We start from the raw sequence: 21,044 nt of genomic DNA, 5'->3' as shown, positions 1-21,044 counted from the left end.
ACGTCCGCCCCGTCCCTCTTTATAAGCAGGGGAAACAGGGGCATTTCCTCTATCTTCGTCATCCGCTGTTGCAATCTCAGAAACCTCCGCCGCCCTCTTCCGCTTCCAAAGTCGAAAGAGAGCAGCGCTCCGCTCCCGTCGTCGTCGCCACCACCAGCGCCGTCGATCTCCCCCACCGCCTCTGCCATGCCTCCGAAGCCCGGGAAGGGGAAGGCCACGAAGGCCGCGGCTGCGAAAGCTGTGAAGTCGACCGAAGCGCAGCGGCTTGAGGCGATGCGGAAGGAGCGGGCCACTTTCCCCCCCGAGCTCTCCGCGGAGGAGCTGAGGGAGTGGTACTATCTCTTCTGGTCGACGGAGACGCGGGCGCATCCGCGCATGAAGGTACTCTCCTCCGTCGCCTCGCAAGCAGCTCCAGTTGTCGGGTATCCTTTCTTCGCCGTGTTCTTCTACTGCGGGCTCTGCCCGCCATTCTCTGATTTCTTCTGTGATATCATGAACAGCTACGGACTCCACCTCCTTGACTTCACCCCCAACGCTGTTCTGACCATGGCAGTTTTCGCCCATCTATGCGAAAACTTTGTCGGAGTCCACCCCAACGTAGCTCTCTTCCGCCATTTCCTTATGCCTCGTGTCGAGAGGGGGGAACCTCTTGCCGGCGGGATCGCCTGGATCTCGCGGGCCGGCAAGAAGGAGACCTATCTGGAGGGGGAGCTCCGCAGCAAGTGGGACGAGTGGAGAGCAGATTGGTGCTGGGTTGTAGAAGAGAGCCCGCAGCCGTTCACCGCCCTGCGCCAAGCCCCAGCAGTGCGTGGCAATGACTGGAGCGCTCTGTCCGCGGACGACGACAAGCTGACGATCGCCACCACTCGGATCTTGCGTCTCAGGCTTGCCGGGCTGACTGTAGGAGCTGTCGGCGCAGATTTCCTTCGCCGGCGCATCGCCCCTCTGCAGGCGAGGGGGAGACCTGCCTGGGAATTTGGAGGCCCGGCAGATATCATGAGGTTGCGCCCAGGCCTCAACTTCAACTTCACCGTCATAGAGTTGGACGGGATACTCAAGGAGATATTCAAGCATGACCCACAGCATCCCGAGTGGTTCAGGTTGCCGGCAGGCGTCGTTCCCCTGTGCAACAACTCCTCGCGCGACCGCATCTGCGCAATGATGCCGTTGTGTGACTCGCACGGGATCGCTCCAACTTGGCAAGAGCCCGCCGGCGACGTCGTGCAGCAGTTCTTTGACAGCCTAGTGGAGGTGGCGGTCAATGCTGACGAGAAGAAGCTCCTCACCCGCGACACCACTGAGCAAGAGATGGAGCGCATCACCACCAGGGCGGAAGAGGCGGCGGCAGCCGCGGCCACGGGTGAATTCGGGTTCACCGTGGAGGAAGCGGACGCGGCGTTGGCGATGAGCATTGCCGAACGGGAGCAGCCCGAAGAGGAAGAAGAGCTCGCCGCGCCCGATGCCGAGTCGAACGAGCCCGCCGAGGGTACGAGCGGTCCGCCACCTCCCGGGAGCTTGCCGGGAGCAGGACCCGGAACGCAGCCCCCAGTGCAGCCAAGAAGGCGCCTCAGCAGGATCGGGGATGTAGCAGGGCGGCAAGCTAGTCAACAGCCGCAGCGCCGCATGACGCGCTCCACCGCGGCAAGTACGGTCGCCGCGGGTGCGCCTCCCGCCGCAGTGGCAACTGGGGCGGGGTCGTCTCGGGCTGGCGCCGCAGTCCCCGCCAAGCGGCCAAGGGATCCCACCCCTCCACCTCGTCGCGCCGGAGGTGGGCCGAACTTCGACCTCTCCGCGCTCAGCTCCGACGAGGAAGAGGAAGAAGAGTAAGATTCCCTTGCTTGTTCTTGTAGTTCTTCAACTTGCTGACCTTGTCTTGCATCGGATCTGATTCACCCTGGGCTCTCCTTTTCAGGACTCTGGCCCAGAGGGCGGCGAAGAGGGCCAAGGCTCAGGTGGAGGTCATCGAGGACGAGCCCACTGCAACGACAGGAGGCGCGCCCGAGACTACCTTGCCGGACCCGGCCATCACTTCGCAGAGCAGCCCCCAGCGCAGCCCCCAGCGTAAGCATATGGTTTACTTTCTGCTTCTGGGTGCGCGTGGTCGCTCTTTTCCTTTGTTGACATCCGATCTCTGTTTTGTTTGTGCAGGAGCAGAACAACTTCATCAGGAGGGCATGGTGATCTCTTCTAACTCGTCGTCTGCTTCGACTACGCCGCCAAGGACGGACTCCCCGGCAAGGGAGCATTCCCCGGCAAGGAAGCGATCTCCGGCAAGGGAGGAGTCTCCAGCAAGGGGGGAGTCTCTGGCAAGGGACAGCGGCAACGATCCCCCGGTGGTGGAAGTCATGACAGCAGATCCCAGCACAGGTAGTCCTTCTTGCCTGAAGCTTTCCTTGTAGTCTTCTGCTGATTTTTCTTCTCGGATGCTTGTTTGATTTCTTCTTCTTCTCCGGTCGTCAGACCCACCCTCCGCGGATCCGATGGAGACCGAAGCGGGCGGCAAGGAGGGCGCGCTCGGCAATACTGATGATGCCGCGGCCACCGAAGAAGGAGCCGGCGCTGACGTGCCCGCCGGCGAAGAGGCCGCCAAGACTGCTGCCGAAGAAGCTGGCGGGGGATCTGGCGATCGCACTGACGACCCTGAGGCCGCAGGAGCGCCAGGTGCTGCACCGACCACCGATCCCTCCGCCGCTGTCGCAGCGTCAGGCTCCGAGGAGCCCCAGCCCGGCGCCTATCTGAAGGCTGGCGAGGGCATCTTCATCAAGCTCCCCTGGGCATCGAGCTCCAGGGCACCGATGGAAGGAGAAGCTCTGGATGGGGAGGTGCTTGCCTCCGCCGGGTTGTTGATCGTCGACGCGCCGGGAAGCAGCAGTGAAGAGCTCGAGGAGGAGCGGCTGCTGCGGAGGCTGCTGGCGCTCTACCGCGCCCGTCAAGTCAAGTTGGAGTCCCGGGAAGCGCTTGCCGCGAGGGCGAGCGTGGACATAGAGAAGCGTGCGGAGGAGCTCCGGGGTCTTCGCCAAGAAACTCTCCGGGCCTTGGCGGAGGAGCGGGAGCAGCTTGCCGAGGAACGGAAGGCCTTCCTCCTCGAGAAGGCCGAAGCTGAAGAGCAGCAGCGGCTCACTGGCGAGAAGCTGTACGCGCGAGAAGGCGAGCTGACTCAGCGAAAAGTGAACCTCGACAGCCATGAAGAGGAGCTTGCCGCACGCGAACGGGCACTTGGCGGGACGCTCCAAGAGGCAAAGGATACGGCTGCGGCTGCCGAGGCCGCCAAGAAAGAATTGGAGGCAAAGGTGGCGCAGCTAGAAACTGATCTGAAGGTTGGTGGCGAAGAGCTTGCCGCCCTCAAGCTAGAGCGCGAGAAGGACGCCCTTGCCCATGGTGAGCTGCAGGGCCGACTCACCGAGAGGGGCAAGGAATTGAGCGCCGCCAAGGATTCCAACGCCGATCTGACGCTGAAGCTGGCCACCTTGACGGAGATGTTGGACAGCGCCAGGAAACGGGAGGCAGACCTGAAGAAGGACATCGAGGCCAACGAGGCGCTGCTGGCGAGGGCCGCCGAAACCCAGAACCTTCTCAGAGATACTGTGGAGCTCTGGACGGAGGGCCTCATGGACATTGCTGCAGCCATCGAAGAGGAGCTGGTGCAATTGGGGGTGGCAGGCTTCGGGTACTCCTCCGACGAGAACCTCCAACCCAGCGCCAAGCTCACTCTGTTCTTCAAAGGCGTGGCGGCGGCGCTCCAGCAACTCCGGGAACGGATCCCAAAGTAGTTGGCCGATGAGTCACGCTCGATTTGTGCCGGAGTTCTAGAGAAGGTGCTGGTGAAGGTGGCCTTCTGCAATCCGGGCCTCAACCTCACCAACGTCCTCAAGAAGCTGCCGGCGGACACTGATCTTGACGCACTTAAGGCCCTCGTCGCACCCATTGTGGATAGGGTGAACGAGGTCAAAAGGGTTGACGGCGGTCGCGTAGATTAGGCCGTCCATTTTCTTCTTTTCTTGTCACTGCCAGTCATGTCGTGGGAACACTTTATTAGAGGCGCGACAAGTTATTTTTGTAATATAACTCTATCTTAGGCATTGCTATGTTACTTCTTTTACTCGACTCTTGGCTTCGTATGGTCCTGCCCTACGCTTTCTAGGGAAACTTGCCGGTGCAGGCACCCTTGCCGCGAGCGCCGAGTGCAGAACTTCAGCAGCCTGCTGGCGGGGTCGCTACCGACAAGCAACCTTGTCGCAACTAGTTGCAGCTCACTTAAGTTGTTGAGCGGACTCGAAACAAAGTAAGGGCGCTAGCGGCTCACTTAAGTTGCTGAGCGGACTCGAAGCAAAGTAAGGGCGCTAGCAGCTCACTTAAGTTGTTGAGCGGACTCGAAACAAAGTAAGGGTGCAGCTAGCTGCGAATTGGTTCCTCCGCGCACAGGTTTTCCATACAAAGCACGGTCGTTCAAGGAAAATAACTCAAAAACTAAAAAAACTGATTGCTCAAGCTTTAGCAACTTAGCTTTTCTGTCGTCTGCTTCCCGGCAAGGAGAAACTTTTTTGAACGGCCTGGTCCACACCATTATCTTCTCCTTCCCCCCCGGTAAACCTTGTGGGCGAGGGAACCTTCCTTCTTTTGAGAAAGAGACAGAGAGATAAAGCAATGATATGGAGCCTTGGGCTCGTTATCACTTACCGGGGTCTGGTGCTGCACAAAGTGTCAGATAATATATGCGAAAAAGGATCATAGCATAAGGAAACTGACAAGATGTGCGGGGCACATGAACTTTACTAGTGCACGGGGTCTGCGCCCGGCTCTGTACAAAGGATTACATGCAACAGCGGCAAGACTTGTACAGAAAGGTGGTTGCCGGACAGGGTCCGACAACCGCGCCTTACGGGTAAAACTTACGAAGATGCTCGATGTTCCAGGAGTTGCTCACCGGAATGCCATCTTCGGTCTCAAGGCGGACAGCGCCGGGCCTAGTGACTCGTTTCACCCGATAAGGGCCTTCCCACTTCGGCGTCAACTTGTTGGAATTCTTGGCCGACTGAACGCGCCGAAGAACAAGGTCGCCTTCCTCGAGACTCCTGGCATTGACTCTGCGGCTATGGTAGCGGCGCAGAGCTTGCTGGTAGCGAGCGGCTCGCACAGCAGTCTGGAGACGGTCTTCCTCAAGGAGCAGCGCGTCATCTTGCCGCAACTGCTCTTGCTCGAGCTCATCATAAGTGAGCACTCGAGGTGACCCGTATACGAGTTCCGTGGGGAGAACTGCCTCCGCTCCATAGACTAGAGCGAAGGGTGTCTGGCCAGTGGCTCGATTTGGCGTCGTCCTGATCGACCAAAGAACCACCGGCAGCTCCTCGATCCAGTTTCTTCCGCACTTGTGCAGCCTGTCGAAAGTTCTGGTCTTGAGGCCTCGCAGCACTTCAGCGTTTGCCCTCTCCGCTTGACCGTTGCTTCTTGGATGAGCAACAAAAGCGAAGCAGACCTTGGCGCCAAGATCTTGGACGTACTGCATGAAGGTGCGGCTCGTAAATTGTGTGCCGTTGTCGGTGATGATTCTGTTCGGGATCCCGAAACGGCAAACAATCGACCTGAAGAACTTGACTGCTGACTGTGCTGTCACCTTCCTCACTGGTTCCACTTCCGGCCACTTTGTGAACTTGTCGATTGCAACGTACAAGAACTCAAAGCCCCCGACAGCTTGGGGGAAGGGGCCGAGGATGTCGAGCCCCCAGACCGAAAATGGCCAGGATAAAGGGATCGTCTGGAGAGTTTGAGCTGGCTGGTGTATCTGTTTGGAATGGAACTGGCACGCTTCACACTTGGTTACTTATGCAGTTGCATCCTGGAGGGCTGTCGGCCAGAAGAAGCCTTGTCGGAATGCTTTGCCGACAAGTGCTCTTGCGCCAATGTGGTGACCACATATGCCTCCATGTATCTCTGCCAACAGCTGTTGTCCATCTTCCCGGCGAATGCACTTCAATTTCACACCGTTGAGTCTTATTCTGTACAGTGTGCTGTCGACAAACTTGTACATACTTGACTGCCGGGCTACTTTTTCAGCTTCTTCTTGCTCTTCGGGAAGCTCTCCTGTCTGAAGGAAACGGACAATCTGCTGCGCCCATGCTGGAGCTTGCGGCTCGACAACAAGGACTAAAGGCATATCTGTTGCTGCGGGAACATCCGCTTCTACGGCAAGAACCTGCGGCTCTGCCGGAGCGTGATATTCCCCGGCAAGCTTGCCGGAGCAGAACTTGTCGGGAGCATTTGCTTCGACGGAACAAACCATAAGGTTTGCCGGAGCAGACTGCCCCTCAGCATCCTTGGTGTTGATCTTGGGGACTTTCTTGGCGGCGGCTTCGGGGAGCTCTGCCGGAAAGTAGTCACCAGAAACCAACTTCCTCTTCTTATTCTGTCCAGTTGATGGTGTCACGGAAGGTTGAGTCAGCTTGAGTACAAAGATCCCTGGTTCCACAGGCAACTTTAGTGCAGCGCATTTTGACAGGCCATTAGCAATGTCATTCTGAGCTCTTGGGATATGCTCCATTTGTAGGCCGTCAAAGCGCTCTTCTAGCTTCCTCACTTCATCAACATATGCTTCCATCAACGGGCTCTGGTAGTTCTTGTTCACTTGGTGGACGACAAGCTGCGAGTCACCCCTGATAATGAGCTTCTTGATCCCAAGGTCGGCTGCTATTCTGAGACCGGCAAGCAATCCTTCATACTCTGCAGTATTGTTGGTTGCTTTCTCTTTGGGAAAGTGCATCTGGACTACGTACTTGAGGTGCTCTCCGGTGGGTGCGATAAGCAGCACGCCAGCACCGGCGCCTTGCAGCGAGAAGGCACCATCAAAGTACATCAGCCACTCTTTGCTTGTCTCCTTGACGGGGATGCTCGTCTCTGGAATTTCCTCATCTGGAGTTGGCATCCACTCTGCTATGAACTCTGCCAATGCCCTGCTTTGGATTGTTGCAGTGCTCTCAAACTTGAGGCCAAAGCTTGACAGTTCCAATGCCCACTCGACAATCCTGCCTGTTGCTTCCGGATTCTGCAGTATCCTCTTCAGCGGAAAGCGAGTGACGACTGTGATCTCGTGTGCCTGGAAGTAATGGCGCGGCTTTCTCGAGGCCATGAGAAGGCCGAAAAGCAATTTTTGCACACCAGAGTACCTCGACCTAGCCCCTGGAGAAGGGAGCTGACAAAGTAAACTGGGCGCTGCACCATCTTCTTCTGCACGTCCTTGCACATCTGCGCAGATCCATCTTTGTTGGGACCAGAGCTTGCCGGACCAAGCTTGTCGGAGAAGCCCCCTGCTTGTCGCTGGATTCACTTGCCTGCGGTTGCTGGCTCATCGTCCGCCTCCCTCTCCGCTACTAACGCAGCACTAACCACTTGATTGGTTGCCGCTAGGTACAGCAGCAACCTCTCTTGTGGCTTAGGTGCGACAAGTATTGGAGTGGAGGACAGGTACCTCTTCAAGTCCTGCAGCGCAGCCTCCGCTTCCGGAGTCCATTTCATTGGACCTGCCTTTTTCAATATTTTGAAAAACGGCAGGGCGCGCTCAGCAGACTTAGAGATAAACCTGCTGAGAGCAGCCACGCAACCGGCAAGCCTTCGCACATCCTTGACGCGCTTCGGTGCTTCAATCTGCTCGATGGCCTTAATCTTGTCGGGGTTGGCTTCAATTCCCCGCTGAGACACAAAGAACCCGAGAAGCTTGCCGGAAGGGACTCCAAACACGCACTTCTCGGGGTTGAGCTTGAGGTTGATCTTGCGCAGATTTGCAAAAGTTTCTTCTAAATCTTGGATCAGGGTAGCCTTGTCCTTGCTCTTGACCACTATATCATCCATGTAGGCTTCCACATTTCTGTGTATCTGTGGCTCAAAAGCGACGTGGACTACTCTTGCAAATGTTGAACCAGCATTCTTCAACCCAAAGGGCATTCGTACAAAACAGTATGTGCCACAAGGGGTGATAAATGCGGTTTTCTCCTCATCCTCTTCTGCCATGAAGATTTGATGGTATCCTGAATACGCATCAAGAAATGAAAGCAAATCACATCCAGCTGTGGAGTCAACAATCTGGTCAATGCGCGGCAAGGGAAATGGATCTTTGGGACAAGCTTTATTGACATCAGTGAAGTCTATACAAAGCCTCCATTTCCCGTTCGCCTTGCGCACGACTACAGGATTGGCCAACCACGTGGGATGGAGCACTCCTCTGACAAGGCCTGCTGCTTCCAATTTCCTGATTTCTTCTGCAATGAACTCTTGGCGCTCCACCGCTTGCTTCCTGACTCTCTGCTTGACGGGCCGCGCATGAGGACGGACGGCAAGGTGGTGCTCGATTACTTTCCTGGGAACACCGGGGATATCAGACGGTTGCCATGCAAACACGTCGACATTCGCCCGCGGGAAAGCAACGAGCACGCTTTCCTATTTGGGGTCAAGCGTGGCACTGATGGTGAAGGTACCACCAGTGCCGTCCTCCTTGGCGGGCACCTTCTTGGTCTCGGGTGGAGCTCGATGGTGCGTCCTCGACGGTAGCGCAGCACTCTGAAGAGGTGCGCTTGCCGGAGTGGGCATCAGAGCTCTTGCCGGACTTGGCCTTCTTCTGCCCCCCGGGAGCTTCAGCGGCAAGCGTGTGGTGATCAGCTGCGGCTGCTGCTTCCCGGTAGATCTTGTCGGCGCAGATAAGGGCATCCTTCTTGTCGCCGGGACAGAGATGACACTTATCGGGCCTGGCATTTTGAGCACGTTGTATGCATAGTGAGAGGCTGCCATAAACTTGGCGAGCGCTGGACGGCCAAGGATCCCATTGTAGGGTAATGGAAAATCGGCAACGTCAAATGTGACCCTCTCAGTTCTGAAATTCAGCTCGCTGCCAAATGTGACCGGCAGCGTGATCTTCCCTTTCGGCTTGCTCCTTCCTGGGTTGATTCCTTGGAATGTGCCGGTCTCTTCGAGCTCGCTGTCAGGGATCTGGAGTTTGTGAAGGACCACGGAGGAGATGAGATTCAAGCCGGCCCCACCGTCAACTAGCATCTTTGTGACCTTGAGGTTGCGGATAGTTGGTGAGACCAACATCGGCAAGCACCCGACCGCAGTTACGCGATCAGGGTGATCCCCAATGTCGAAGATGATAGGCGTGCTGGACCATTTCAGGGGCTTGCGTGACTCTATGGATGGCTCTGCTGCATTCACTTCTCGCATCCACTGCTTGAGCTGGCGGTGCAAAGTATGCAGAGAGGCGCCACCGTCAACGCACAAGACCTCTGTGGCTTTCTGAAATTCCTGCTCATCGGCCTCATCATCATCCACGTCTTCGTCATCATCGTCATCTTCATCCTTGTCGCGGCCGCGGGGAGGTCTGTCTCCTTGCTTCTACTTGGCCTTGCCGCGGCGTCCTCCCCGGCTGGGGCGTTTCTTGCCGGATCCACCGGTTCCTTCCTGGGCCTTCTCTTTGTCGCGTCGCTCGTATTCAGCTTTCTGCTGCTCAGCAAGTTGTTCGACCTTCTTGCAGTTCTGGAGATCGTGACCCTTGGTGCGGTGAATCTTGCAATACTGCCTGCCGGAGCTGTCCTGCTTGTCGGCGGCCGCCACAGGATGGGCCTCCTTGTCGGAGCCACCAGCCTTAGCTTCCTTGGCACCACCTCCGTTGCCGGTCTGCTCGACAACTAGCACTTCCTTACCCTTATTCCTTCTGTTGTTCCGCCACCGGCCTTTCCTTGCCGGGGCGGCATCCTCACTGTCAGATTCTCCTGCTCCTGTACTCTCTCCGGGGAGCCTCCTCCCCTCTTCAGCGCGTGCACACTTGTCAGCCATGGCATAAAGCTCACTGACGTCTCTGATTTTACACATCGCCATCTCCTCCCTCATCCTTCGGTTTCGCACGTTTTGATGGAACGCGCTAATGATCGCGGCGGGGTGGACGTCTGGGATGTTGTGCTGTACACGGCTGAATCTCTGAATGTACTTGCGCAATGGCTCTCCTTCCTTTTGGGCAAGCAGATGAAGATCGCTCTCTTGGCCATGTGGCTTGTGGCCGCCTGTAAAGGCGCCGACAAACTGATGGCACAAATCAGCCCAGGAGGATATGGAGTTGTCCGGCAAGTGCATGAGCCAGGATCTGACATTGGGCTTGAGCACCAGCGGGAAGTAGTTGGCAAGTATCTTGTCATCCCGTCCCCCGGCAGCCTGCACCGCAATGGTGTAGATGCTGAGGAACTCCGACGGGTGCATCTTGCCATCGTACTTCTCCGGCACGTCAGGCTTGAAATTCTTTGTGCTGGGCCACTGGACTTGCCGCAGCTCACGGGTGAACGCAGGACAACCTACCGCGTACGGCAGATCGCCTGGTTCCCCTGGCGCATGCATGTCAATAGAGAGCCCAGCGCGCTTGTCGGATTGACACCGCGCTTCTCTTTGGCGCTCGATGCGGGTTCGAGCGTCTTCTTGTTGTCGTTCATGGAGAACTTGGCGCTGGTCGCGACGAGCTCGTGGGTCCGACGACGCGGTGGAGCCGCTGTTGGGGTGGACCCGGCGAGTCGGCGATTTTTGCCTTCGTAGCGGAGAGTGCATGGAAGTCGCACCTCCCTCAGTCTTGTTGCCATCGGCTTGCGTCCGGCTGTCCTGCCGCAGCAGCGAGGTGCTTGGTCGCCGCGCGGTGTCGCCGTTGGCGAAGCCGATGAGGCTCTGGATAGTGGCCCTCCATTCGTCGGTCTTGTCCGCCGTCGAAGGAATGTCCAGGAGCAGCTGGGCCCGCGCCAAGGCTTCTGCTGGGGTGGTGGGCGGCGGAGGTGAACGGTGCGAGGAGAGGGGCGTGCTCGGACTCCTAACCAAGTTAGAAGGAGCAGCGTCCCGTCCCGGCGACCGTACCTCGCTGGGGCCAGCATGCTGGCGTGCATGCTGGTCTTGAACGCCACGCGAACCACCAGCTTGATCTTGGGTCAGCGGACGTATGGCGCTGCGAACGCCATGACGCTGCTGGTCCCGCGCATCTTGAGAGGGACGCGGTGCGCGCATGGACGCCGAGGTCTGTGCCGCCTTGTCCTTGGACTTGGCAGCGCTGTGGGCTCCCTCGTCGATGCCCATTCCTCCGCCGGCATCCATTCCACCACCCGTTTGCTCCGGAGGCGGTGGAAGCGACGCGGACGGAACAGCTGCCTCCAAATCCTTCTTCTTCGGTGGCATGTCGATGAAGACGATGAAGATTTAGCTTGCGTGCACGCTGGATTGGGTTCGCACAATCTCGACGCCCCCTACCTGGCGCGCCAGAGATGTCGGGGGGATGCTGATTCCACCAACACCTATGGGGACAGGGCCCCTTTCGGTTCGGTGGGGGGCAGAGAGCGCACAAAGAGCGGATCGAGGCAGTACACGCGGGCGATTTTACCCAGCTTCGGGCCGCACGGATGCGTAAAACCCTACTGCTGCTTGTTTGTGTATATTGGATTCTTGCTCAGGAGCGATGGACGCTGCCAGACTGAGTGTGAGAGTGTTCCTGGTGTTGAATGAGCCGAACTGGCTGAACCTCCTCTACGTTGCGCTTGGGCCTCCTTTTATACTTTCAAGGGGTTACCCACAGGTGGCAACGTAGACTAAAAGGGTAGAAATGGAAAAGGATGCGGTAGGTGCAGCTACCGCTACTGTGGATACAGTGCACCCTACCTAACTCTGACGGCAGGGGACAAGGGCATTAAATGCCTGTCTGAGTCTCCTAAACAGTGCAAAAGGTGACCGTTAGGAGCGCCACCGTTTGCCACGATGGGCTTCTCTTCATCTCTGCTTGCCACCACGTACCCCTAGCTGCACGGCCTCCTGCCACATGTGCTTGGGAGAGCCCTAGAGCGACACGTTAGCAGGTGTGCTGGAGCGCAGGCACGAAGTGGGGGTTTCCCGCGGCAAACTCCTTGCCGCGGCCGTCGTCTTGTCGCGTCCGGAAGCTTGTCGCTCGCCGGATCTTGCCGGGACGCAGGGCGCGTCGCGGCAAGCTTTCTTGGTATGCCTTGAGTGGCCTTCCCGGCAAGCTCCTCTTGCCGGGGTCTTGTCTCTTCCCGGCAAGATCCTCTTGCCGGGGCCTTGGTTGGCCGTCCCGGCAAGCTCCTCTTGCCGGGGCCTTGGTTTGAGTACTTTGTTCTTGAATGGTCTTCAAGGGAACCACGGAGGGTCTTGGCGGTCACCCGGCAAGCCTTGCCGCGGGGCGCTGCAACTGCCCGTGCACGAGTTCGGGATACTAGGGTACCCCTACTCTAGTACACCGACAATGATGGAGCGTGTCATAATAAACTGAACGGTGGAAAGTTGCATGGCAATATATCTTGGAATGGCTATGGAAATGCCATAATAGGTAGGTATGGTGGCTGTTCTGAGGAAGGTAAATGGTGGGTTTATGGTACCGGCGAAAATTGCACGGTACTAGAGAGGCTAGCAATGGTGGAAGGGTGAGAGTGTGTATAATCCATGGACTCAACATTAGTCATGAAGAACTCACATACTTATTACAAAAATCTACAAGTCATCAAAAACCAAGCACTACGTGCATGGTCCTAGGGGGTAGATTGGTAGGAAAAGGCCATCGCTCGTTCCCGACCGCCACTCATAAGGAAGACAATCAAAGAAATACCTCATGCTTCAAATTTGTTACACAACGGTTACCATACGTGCATGCTACAGGACTTGCAAACCTCAACACAAGTATTTCTCGAATTAACAATTACTCAACTAGCATGACTCTAATATCACCATCCTCATGTCTCAAAACAATCATCAAGTATCAAACTTCTCCTACTATTCAATGCACTTTATATGAAAGTTTTTATTATACCCATCTTGGATGCACATCATATTAAGACTAGTTTTATTACCAAAGCAAATTACCATGATTTTCTAAAAGACTCTCAAAATAATATAGGTGAAGCATGAGAGATCAATAATTTCTATAAAATAAAACCACCACCATGCTCTAAAAGGATATAAGTGAAGCACTAGAGGGAAATTGTATAGCTCAAAAGATATAAGTGAAGCACATAGAGTATTCTAATAAATTCTGATTCATGCGTGTCTCTCCCAAAAGGTGTGTACAGCAAGGATGATTGTGGTAAACTAAAAAGCAAAGACTCAAATCATACAAGACGTTCGAAGCAAAACACATATCATGTGGTGAATAAAAATATAGCCTCAAGTAAAGTTACTGATAGACGAAGACGAAAGAGGGGATGCCTTCCGGGGCATCCCCAAGCTTAGGCTTTTGGTTGTACTTGGATTTTACCTTGGGGTGCCTTGGGCATCCCCAAGCTTAGGCACTTGCCACTCCTTGTTCGAAAATCCATCAAATCTTTACCCAAAAACTTGAAAACTTCACAACACAAAACTCAACAGAAAATCTCGTGAGCGCCGTTAGTATAAGAAAATAAACCACCACTTTAAGGTACTGTAATTAAATCATTATTTATTTAAATTGGTGTTCAACCTACTATATTCCAACTTCTCTATGGTTCATACCCCCCGATAACAGAAAATCTCGTGGAGCTGTGATGTAGAACCAGTCCCGCTGCCACAATCCGGACACCTCTGGGAAGCAACCCTCAGGCCATGGAGCGTCAGCGATTTTGCTTATTAAAGCGCCTCCACACGCTGCATGCTGCTCCTCGATCATCTTCGGCTTCACATCGAAGGTCTTGAGCCACATGCCGAAGTGAGGGGTAATGCGGAGGAAGGCCTCACATACGACAATAAATGTCGAGATGTGAAGAAGGGAATCCGGGGCCAGATCTTGAAAATCTAGCCCGTAATAGAACATAAGACCCCTAACAAAGGGATCCAGAGCGAGGCCTAGTCCTCGGAGGAAGTGGGAGACGAACACGACGCTCTCGTTGGGTTCGGGAGTAGGGACGACCTGCCCTCGGGCAGGCAACCGATGCGAAATTTTGGCGGTCAGATATCTGGCCTCTCTCAACTTCTTGATGTCCTCCTCCGTGACGGAGGAAGGCATCCACCGACCTTGAAGGTTGGATCCGGACATAGTTGAAGGTCCGAAGCACCTGACCTGAGTTTTGGGTGTTAGAACTCGAGGCGGGGGAAGGATTTGATTGAGCACGAGAGGGAAAAAAGAAAAAGCCTTGTCCCCTTTATAAAGAGGGTGAATATCAAGCGTCCTCCTCGTGGCCGTTTGGGGGAGAGCATAAAGACCTGGCTATGGCGTGATGTCAAGGAATCCGCCTCGTGAAACACGCTGAGATGGGTTATGAAAATGATTCAAATAAAGACCTGGCTATGGCGTGATGTCACACTACGGGGTACGTCAGCAGATTAGATTTGTGGAAATATTATTCTCTCTACGGTGGTATGTGGAACTTGTTTTGCAGAGCCGGACACGATCCTCGTGTTCAAAATCTTCTATGAAGTATTCGGAGGAGGAACCCGCCTTGCAATGCCGAAGACAATCCGCATGCCAGACTCATCGTCATTGAAGCCTGGTTCAGGGGCTACTGAGGGAGTCCTGGATTAGGGGGTATCCGGACAGCCGGATTATATCCTTTGGCCGGACTATTGGACTATGAAGATATAAGATTGAAGACTTCGTCCCGTGTCCGGATGGGACTCTCCTTGGCGTGGAAGGCAAGCTTGGCACTACGAATATGTAGATCTCCTTCCTTGTAACCGACTCTGTGTAACCCTAGCCCCCTCCGGTGTCTATATAAATCGGAGGGTTTAGTCCGTAGGAACAACAACAACAAAAACAACAACAACAACAATCATACCATAGGCTAACTTCGAGGGTTTAGCCTCTTCGATCTCGTGGTAGATCAACTCTTGTACTATTCATATTATCAAGAACAATCAAGCAGGACGTAGGGTATTACCTCCATCAAGAGGGCCCGAACCTGGGTAAACATCGTGTCCCCCGCCTCCTGTTACCATCCGCCTAGACGCACAGTTCAGGACCACCTACCCGAGATCCGCCAGTTTTGACACTGACAATGTTCTACCGACGCAGGGCTTCGCCTAGGCACCGCTACAATATTATCGAGGTGGACTATGGTGGAGGGGGGCACCGCACACGGCTAAAAGATCAACTGATCAATTGTTGTGTCTCTAGGGTGCCCCCTGCCCCCGTATATAAAGAAGCAAGGGGGGGTTGCGGCCGGCCTGGAGAGGGGCGCGCCAGGAGGAGTCCTACTCCCACCAGGAGTAGGACTCCCCCCCCCTTCCTAGTTGGATTAGGACTTGGGAGGGGGAAAGAGGAGGGAGAGAGGAAGGAAGGGGGGCGCCGCCCCCCTCTCCTTGTCCTATTCGGACTAGGGGGAGGGGCATGCGGCCTAGCCCTGGCCGCCTCTCATCTTCTCCGTAAAGGCCCACTAAGGCCCATTAACCTCCCGGTACTCCGGAAAAATCACGATTTCACCCGGAACACTTCCGATATCCAAACATAGGCTTCCAATATATCAATCTTCATGTCTCGACCATTTCGAGACTCCTCGTCATGTCCGTGATCACATCCGGGACTCCGAACAACCTTCAGTACATCAAAACATATAAACTCATAATATAACTGTCATCGAAACGTTAAGCGTGCGGACCCTACGGGTTCGAGAACTATGTAGGCATGATCAAGACACGTCTCCGGTCAATAACCAATAGCGGAACCTGGATGCTCATATTGGCTCCCACATATTCTACGAAGATCTTTATCGGTCAGACCGCATAACTACATACGTTGTTCCCTTTGTCATCGGTATGTTACTTGCCTGAGATTCGGTCGTCAGTATCTCAATACCTAGTTCAATCTCGTTACCGGCAAGTCTCTTTACTCGTTTCGTAATACATTATTCTGCAACTAACTCATTAGTTGCAATGCTTGCAAGGCTTAAGTGATGTGCATTATCGAGAGGGCCTAGAGATACCTCTCCGACAATCGGAGTGACAAATCCTAATCTCAAAATACGCCAACCCAACAAGTACCTTCGGAGACACCTGTAGAGCACCTTTATAATCATCCAGTTACATTGTGACGTTTGGTAGCATACAAAGTGTTCCTCCGGTAAACGGGAGTTGCATAATCTCATAGTCATAGGAACATGTATAAGTCATTAAGAAAGCAATAGCAACATACTAAACGATCGGGTGCTAAGCTAACGGAATGGGTCAAGTCAATCACATCATTCTCCTAATGATGTGATCCCGTTAATCAAATAACAACCCATGTCAATGGCTAGGAAACTTAACCATCTTTGATCAACGAGCTAGTCAAGTAGATGCATACTAGTGACATACTGTTTGTCTATGTATTCATACATGTATTATGTTTCCGGTTAATACAATTCTAGCATGAATAATAAACATTTATCATGATATAAGGAAATAAATAATAACTTTATTATTGCCTCTAGGGCATATTTTCTTCATGATCTTGCGTGATCGTAGGAATTTTTTTGAAATACTGTGTTCCCCAACACACATATGTTGGTGGATCCCAACCTAAACTTATAAAATCAATGTTTCAGCTTATCCTGATATCTTTTATTATACGTGCCAACTCATATTTTCATTAACCACCCAAATGGGGGTGATTGAAAGGACATCCGCCCCAAATGAGAGTTTTGGTGTTAATGTCAATAGTGATTAGACGACTAACTATTTTTTGACTATGCTTTTAGTATATACATCATTGGAAGTGGAACATAAAGTTGGTCGGCAACCCCCTAAGCTAAAATATTAAAAGAAGACGACACATCAATTTTCTACCAATGGTTTCTCATTTTTCTGGTCATAGGCACGCCGTACCATTAAGAGGGGTTACACCATGGATCAAGTGTGGAACTAATGAAAACGATAAGCCAAAAATACCACCCACATCCCATGAGAGAACAGCCACTGTTCATTTGTTAATTTCCTCTCGAGCAAGTAAGATTATTTGCCTTAAAGAAACACAATCTGATTAGTTGGACTATCTGACTAATATATGGTCATTATCTGACTTGATGATAGAAACCTCCGTAAAGTCAGATAATCATTGGGTATTGCCTAGATTACCTGACTAGTTGGACTATCCAACTATCATATGGCCATTATGTGACTTGGTAACATAAGCCTATGTAAAGTCAGATAATCGATTTGCCCAGATAGTCTGACTTCGCTAGAACACACAATGATGGGCAAAAAATTGGGAAACCTATTTAAGTCTTTTTCTTCCCCATGAGGAAGGAGACGACACCATTCCTCTTTCCTCCATTGATTCAATCTTCAACCTTCGATTCCTCCCTCTCTAGCTAATTAATCCACACCATACTTTAGAGAGTCACGGAGGACACACGGGTCTACCAATCTGTCCAAGAAAAACTCAAGTTCATTGATTCCTCATGAGCTCCTGGCAAATCTTGTCACTCTTGGTTTTGTGGGGAACCCTAGATGGTTGGTGTTACCTGGGAGCGTACAAGTTGTGTGGTTGTGCCCCAGGCTCGTTTGTGAGGGTTTGGAGCTTGCCCCAAGAGATACCCTTAGTGGAAGAGAGCCAAAGCATTCATTGCTTGTGGTTCTTGGAGAAGAAGGTGAAACATTCATTATAGTGGGAGCATTTATTGCTCCTCATCCTCTACAATAAAGATTAACACACCCCCAAGTGTGTGAACTCCAGATTACATCATCGTCTCCATCGCTTTTAGTTGTCTCTTTACTTGTTGTTTCTACTTTCTTGTGTCTTTCCTTGGGTAGCTAGCTAGCATGTTGATACGCATCATATAGGGTTGTATCACTTAGTTCCATCTTTATAGAACTTATAATTCCACACTTATCTCTAGAAGCAACTAAGAAATGCATTAAATAGTAGCCGCCTATTCTACCCCCTCCCCCTCTAGGCGACATTATCAGCCTCTTTGATCATTCAGAAATAAAGTTTGTAAAACAAAAGTTAGAAGCACTGACAAAGAAATATATTTTAGGGAGTTCAGTTTTACGAGTTTGAATAGGAACCCTTTTTAACTCAAATTTGATGGCGCGTTTTCTTTTTGCGGGACTAAAATTTGGACTTCAGCTAGAGATGCTCTTACTCATGACCTATCAACGACCCCTAGCACTAATTCCAACCTACAAAGGCACTAATTAGTTAAGCTAACAAGCATTAGGCGTTATGCATAATGGCGTGGTTTGTAATCGGCACCTCGGAAATTCCGTTAAAGATTGGTGGGTCAATTCTTCAGGCACGAACATCCCTTATCTAAAAGCCATAGCTTCTTTCGTCATGCTTGTGAGTTGGATGATTTGGAACGAGAAATGTCCACGTCTTCCGCCACAAGAGTGCTTCATCTCCAATCCTTCTTCACTTGATTAAAGAGGAGGCCATGCTTTAATTTGGCCAAAGCGGGTGCTACGAAACTAGGGAATGTAACTTTAGGAGAGTAACTATTCATGGTTGTAAGGTGTCATTGTAACAAAAACTCCTTTCCCTCCTTAATTAATCAATAGATGAGACGAAGCTTATGCCTACGTTTCAAAAAAAAAAGATGTTTATTAAAACGTAACAATTTTTCTTTCAAACACAGCAGTATTTCTAACGGGGCGAGCAGATACGATTTTTTATATGCAGTTCTTGTAAGCTATTTTTTTATATGCGGTTGACAAGCTGAAACAAACAAACTGGATTCTACAGTAAATCTCAACTAACAACACATATTCCCCGCTTGGGGGAGAGCATATTCTACAGTTGCGAATCAGCACGCCTATATATATTTGGCGTTCGATCGATCTCAGCGGCCGATTAGTAGAACGAACCCAAGATGGAGCGTGTGCTCGCGGTGCTCTTCCTCCTGGCGGCGCACGCCGCCTCCGCGGCCGCCGGTGTGACGAGCCCGTACCGGCGGAGCCTGCAGATGCTCCCCGACATGCCGCTCGACGCCGACGTGTTCCGGCCGCCGCCTGGCGACAATGCGCCGGAGCAGGTCCACATCACCCAGGGCGATCTGACCGGCCACGCCATGACGATATCCTGGGTTACCCCGGAGCACCCGGGCAGTAACGTCGTCCGCTACGGCCTCGCCGCCGACAACCTCAACCTCACGGCCGAGGGCACCGTCCAGCGCTACACCTGGGGCGGCACCTACCAGTCCCCCTACATCCACCACGCCACGCTCACCGGCCTCGACCACGCCACCGTCTACCACTACGCCGTCGGCTTCGGCTACACCGTGAGGTCCTTCTCCTTCAAAACCCCGCCCAAGCCCGGCCCCGACGCGCCCATCAAGTTCGGTCTCATCGGTACGTATCATCATAGGGTATTAGGGTTCTTTCTTGGTGCAGTGCAACCAGTAGATTGATTAATGTTTGCGAGTCGTACGTCTGTCCAATGCATGCAGGTGATCTCGGCCAGACGTTCCACTCCAACGACACGGTGGCCCACTACGAGGCCAACGGCGGCGACGCCGTGCTCTTCATCGGCGACCTGTCCTACGCCGACAACCACCCGGGCCACGACAACCGCCGCTGGGACACGTGGGCGCGCTTCGTGGAGCGCAGCGTCGCGTACCAGCCCTGGATCTGGACCGCCGGCAACCACGAGATCGACTACGCGCCGGAGATCGGCGAGACGGCGCCGTTCAAGCCGTTCACGCACCGGTACCCCACCCCTTTCCGCGCATCCAACAGCACCGAGCACCTCTGGTACTCGGTGAAGATGGCGTCCGCCCACGTCATCATGCTCTCCTCCTACTCCGCCTACGGCAAGTACACGCCGCAGTGGACGTGGCTGCAGGACGAGCTCCGGCGCGTGGACCGGAGGACGACCCCCTGGCTCATCGTCTGCGTGCACTCGCCCTGGTACAACACCAACGACTACCACTACATGGAGGGCGAGACGATGCGCGTCCAGTTCGAGCGCTGGCTCGTCGACGCCAAGGTCGACCTCGTCCTCGCCGGCCACGTCCACTCGTACGAGCGCACCCACCGCGTCTCCAACGTCGCCTACGACATCGCCAACGGCAAGGCCACGCCGCAGTTCAACGCCTCCGCTCCCGTCTACATCAACATCGGCGACGGCGGGAACACCGAGGGGCTCGCCAACAGCTTCCGGTCGCCGCAGCCGGACTACTCCGCATTCAGGGAGGCCAGCTACGGGCACGCCACGCTGGACATCAAGAACAGGACCCACGCCTACTACGAGTGGCACCGCAACCAGGACGGCGTCAAGGTCGTCGCCGACAAGGCCTGGTTCACAAACAGATACTACATGCCAACCCACACCAACTAGATTTAGATACCTACCTTAATTAGTCGATTATTAGTAGTATACCTGTTGAGAAATTAATTAGCAACAAACGTGTATTCGTCCCTTAATTAGGTTTTTTTACTATATGTGGTACTCTACTTAGGAGGAGAAATTAAAGAGATCTTCTCAAGAAGATAAGGCATACCCCTCAAAAAAAAAAGATGAGGCATACGAATGAATCATCAGGTTTGCATCCCTATTTTGGTTTTAAACAACAGTTTTGCTAAAGCACATCTAGATGTATCATAAGTATTGCACATCTAGATGTATCATAAGTATTGCACATCTAAGTCCTATGTCATTGATCTTACATCAAGATTCGTGTGGATATTTCTCCTTTTTTTTCACTTTGTGCTTGATATGCAGTAACTAGGACACACCCTTTTTGTAAATATACAAAAACGTAGTTTAATGAACAGTTAATGATCAGTTTTTTAGGTACTAATGATCAGTGTTTACGAGGGAAGGTTTAAAATTGATGATCAAGAAACTGAGATGTACATAGATGATCAAGTGAGAGTCTTCTTTCGAGCGGTTACAAGTTTGGTACATTCGATTTACCGTTTTATTCAATGGTTGTTGCTTACGTGCGCTAGTTCTATGGGGCCTTGGCATGGCAATTTACTACAACAAGGTTCATTCGGCTTTGATGAGGAAGGGGCGATAATGATAGTGCACCTTCTGCTCGCTACAATGCTTGAAATTGTCGCTAGGTAGTTCATAGACCTGGTTCTAAGTTTCAATCGACTAACTTTAGTTTAGAGTGAAACCTATCAAAATCACTAATTAAGGAGCACTC

The 21,044-nt window shown here is 53.0% G+C and overlaps 1 protein-coding gene across 1 annotated transcript; it reads left to right on the top strand.

The window, feature by feature from the left end:
• Positions 1-18,718: 18,718 nt before the first annotated feature.
• On the top strand, positions 18,719-20,430 carry LOC123108339 (purple acid phosphatase 2-like). The gene is made up of 2 exons (XM_044530154.1): positions 18,719-19,239; positions 19,338-20,430. The coding sequence occupies exons 1-2, from the start codon at positions 18,762-18,764 to the stop codon at positions 20,225-20,227; spliced, it is 1,368 nt and encodes a 455-aa protein (XP_044386089.1). The 5' UTR covers positions 18,719-18,761; the 3' UTR covers positions 20,228-20,430.
• Positions 20,431-21,044: the final 614 nt, after the last annotated feature.

The sequence above is a fragment of the Triticum aestivum genome, chromosome 5A (genome assembly GCF_018294505.1).
Source record: "Triticum aestivum cultivar Chinese Spring chromosome 5A, IWGSC CS RefSeq v2.1, whole genome shotgun sequence".
NCBI lineage: Eukaryota > Viridiplantae > Streptophyta > Magnoliopsida > Poales > Poaceae > Triticum > Triticum aestivum.
The sequence above is the reverse complement of the archived record's forward strand: the minus strand, read 5'-3'. Positions and strand labels throughout refer to the sequence as shown.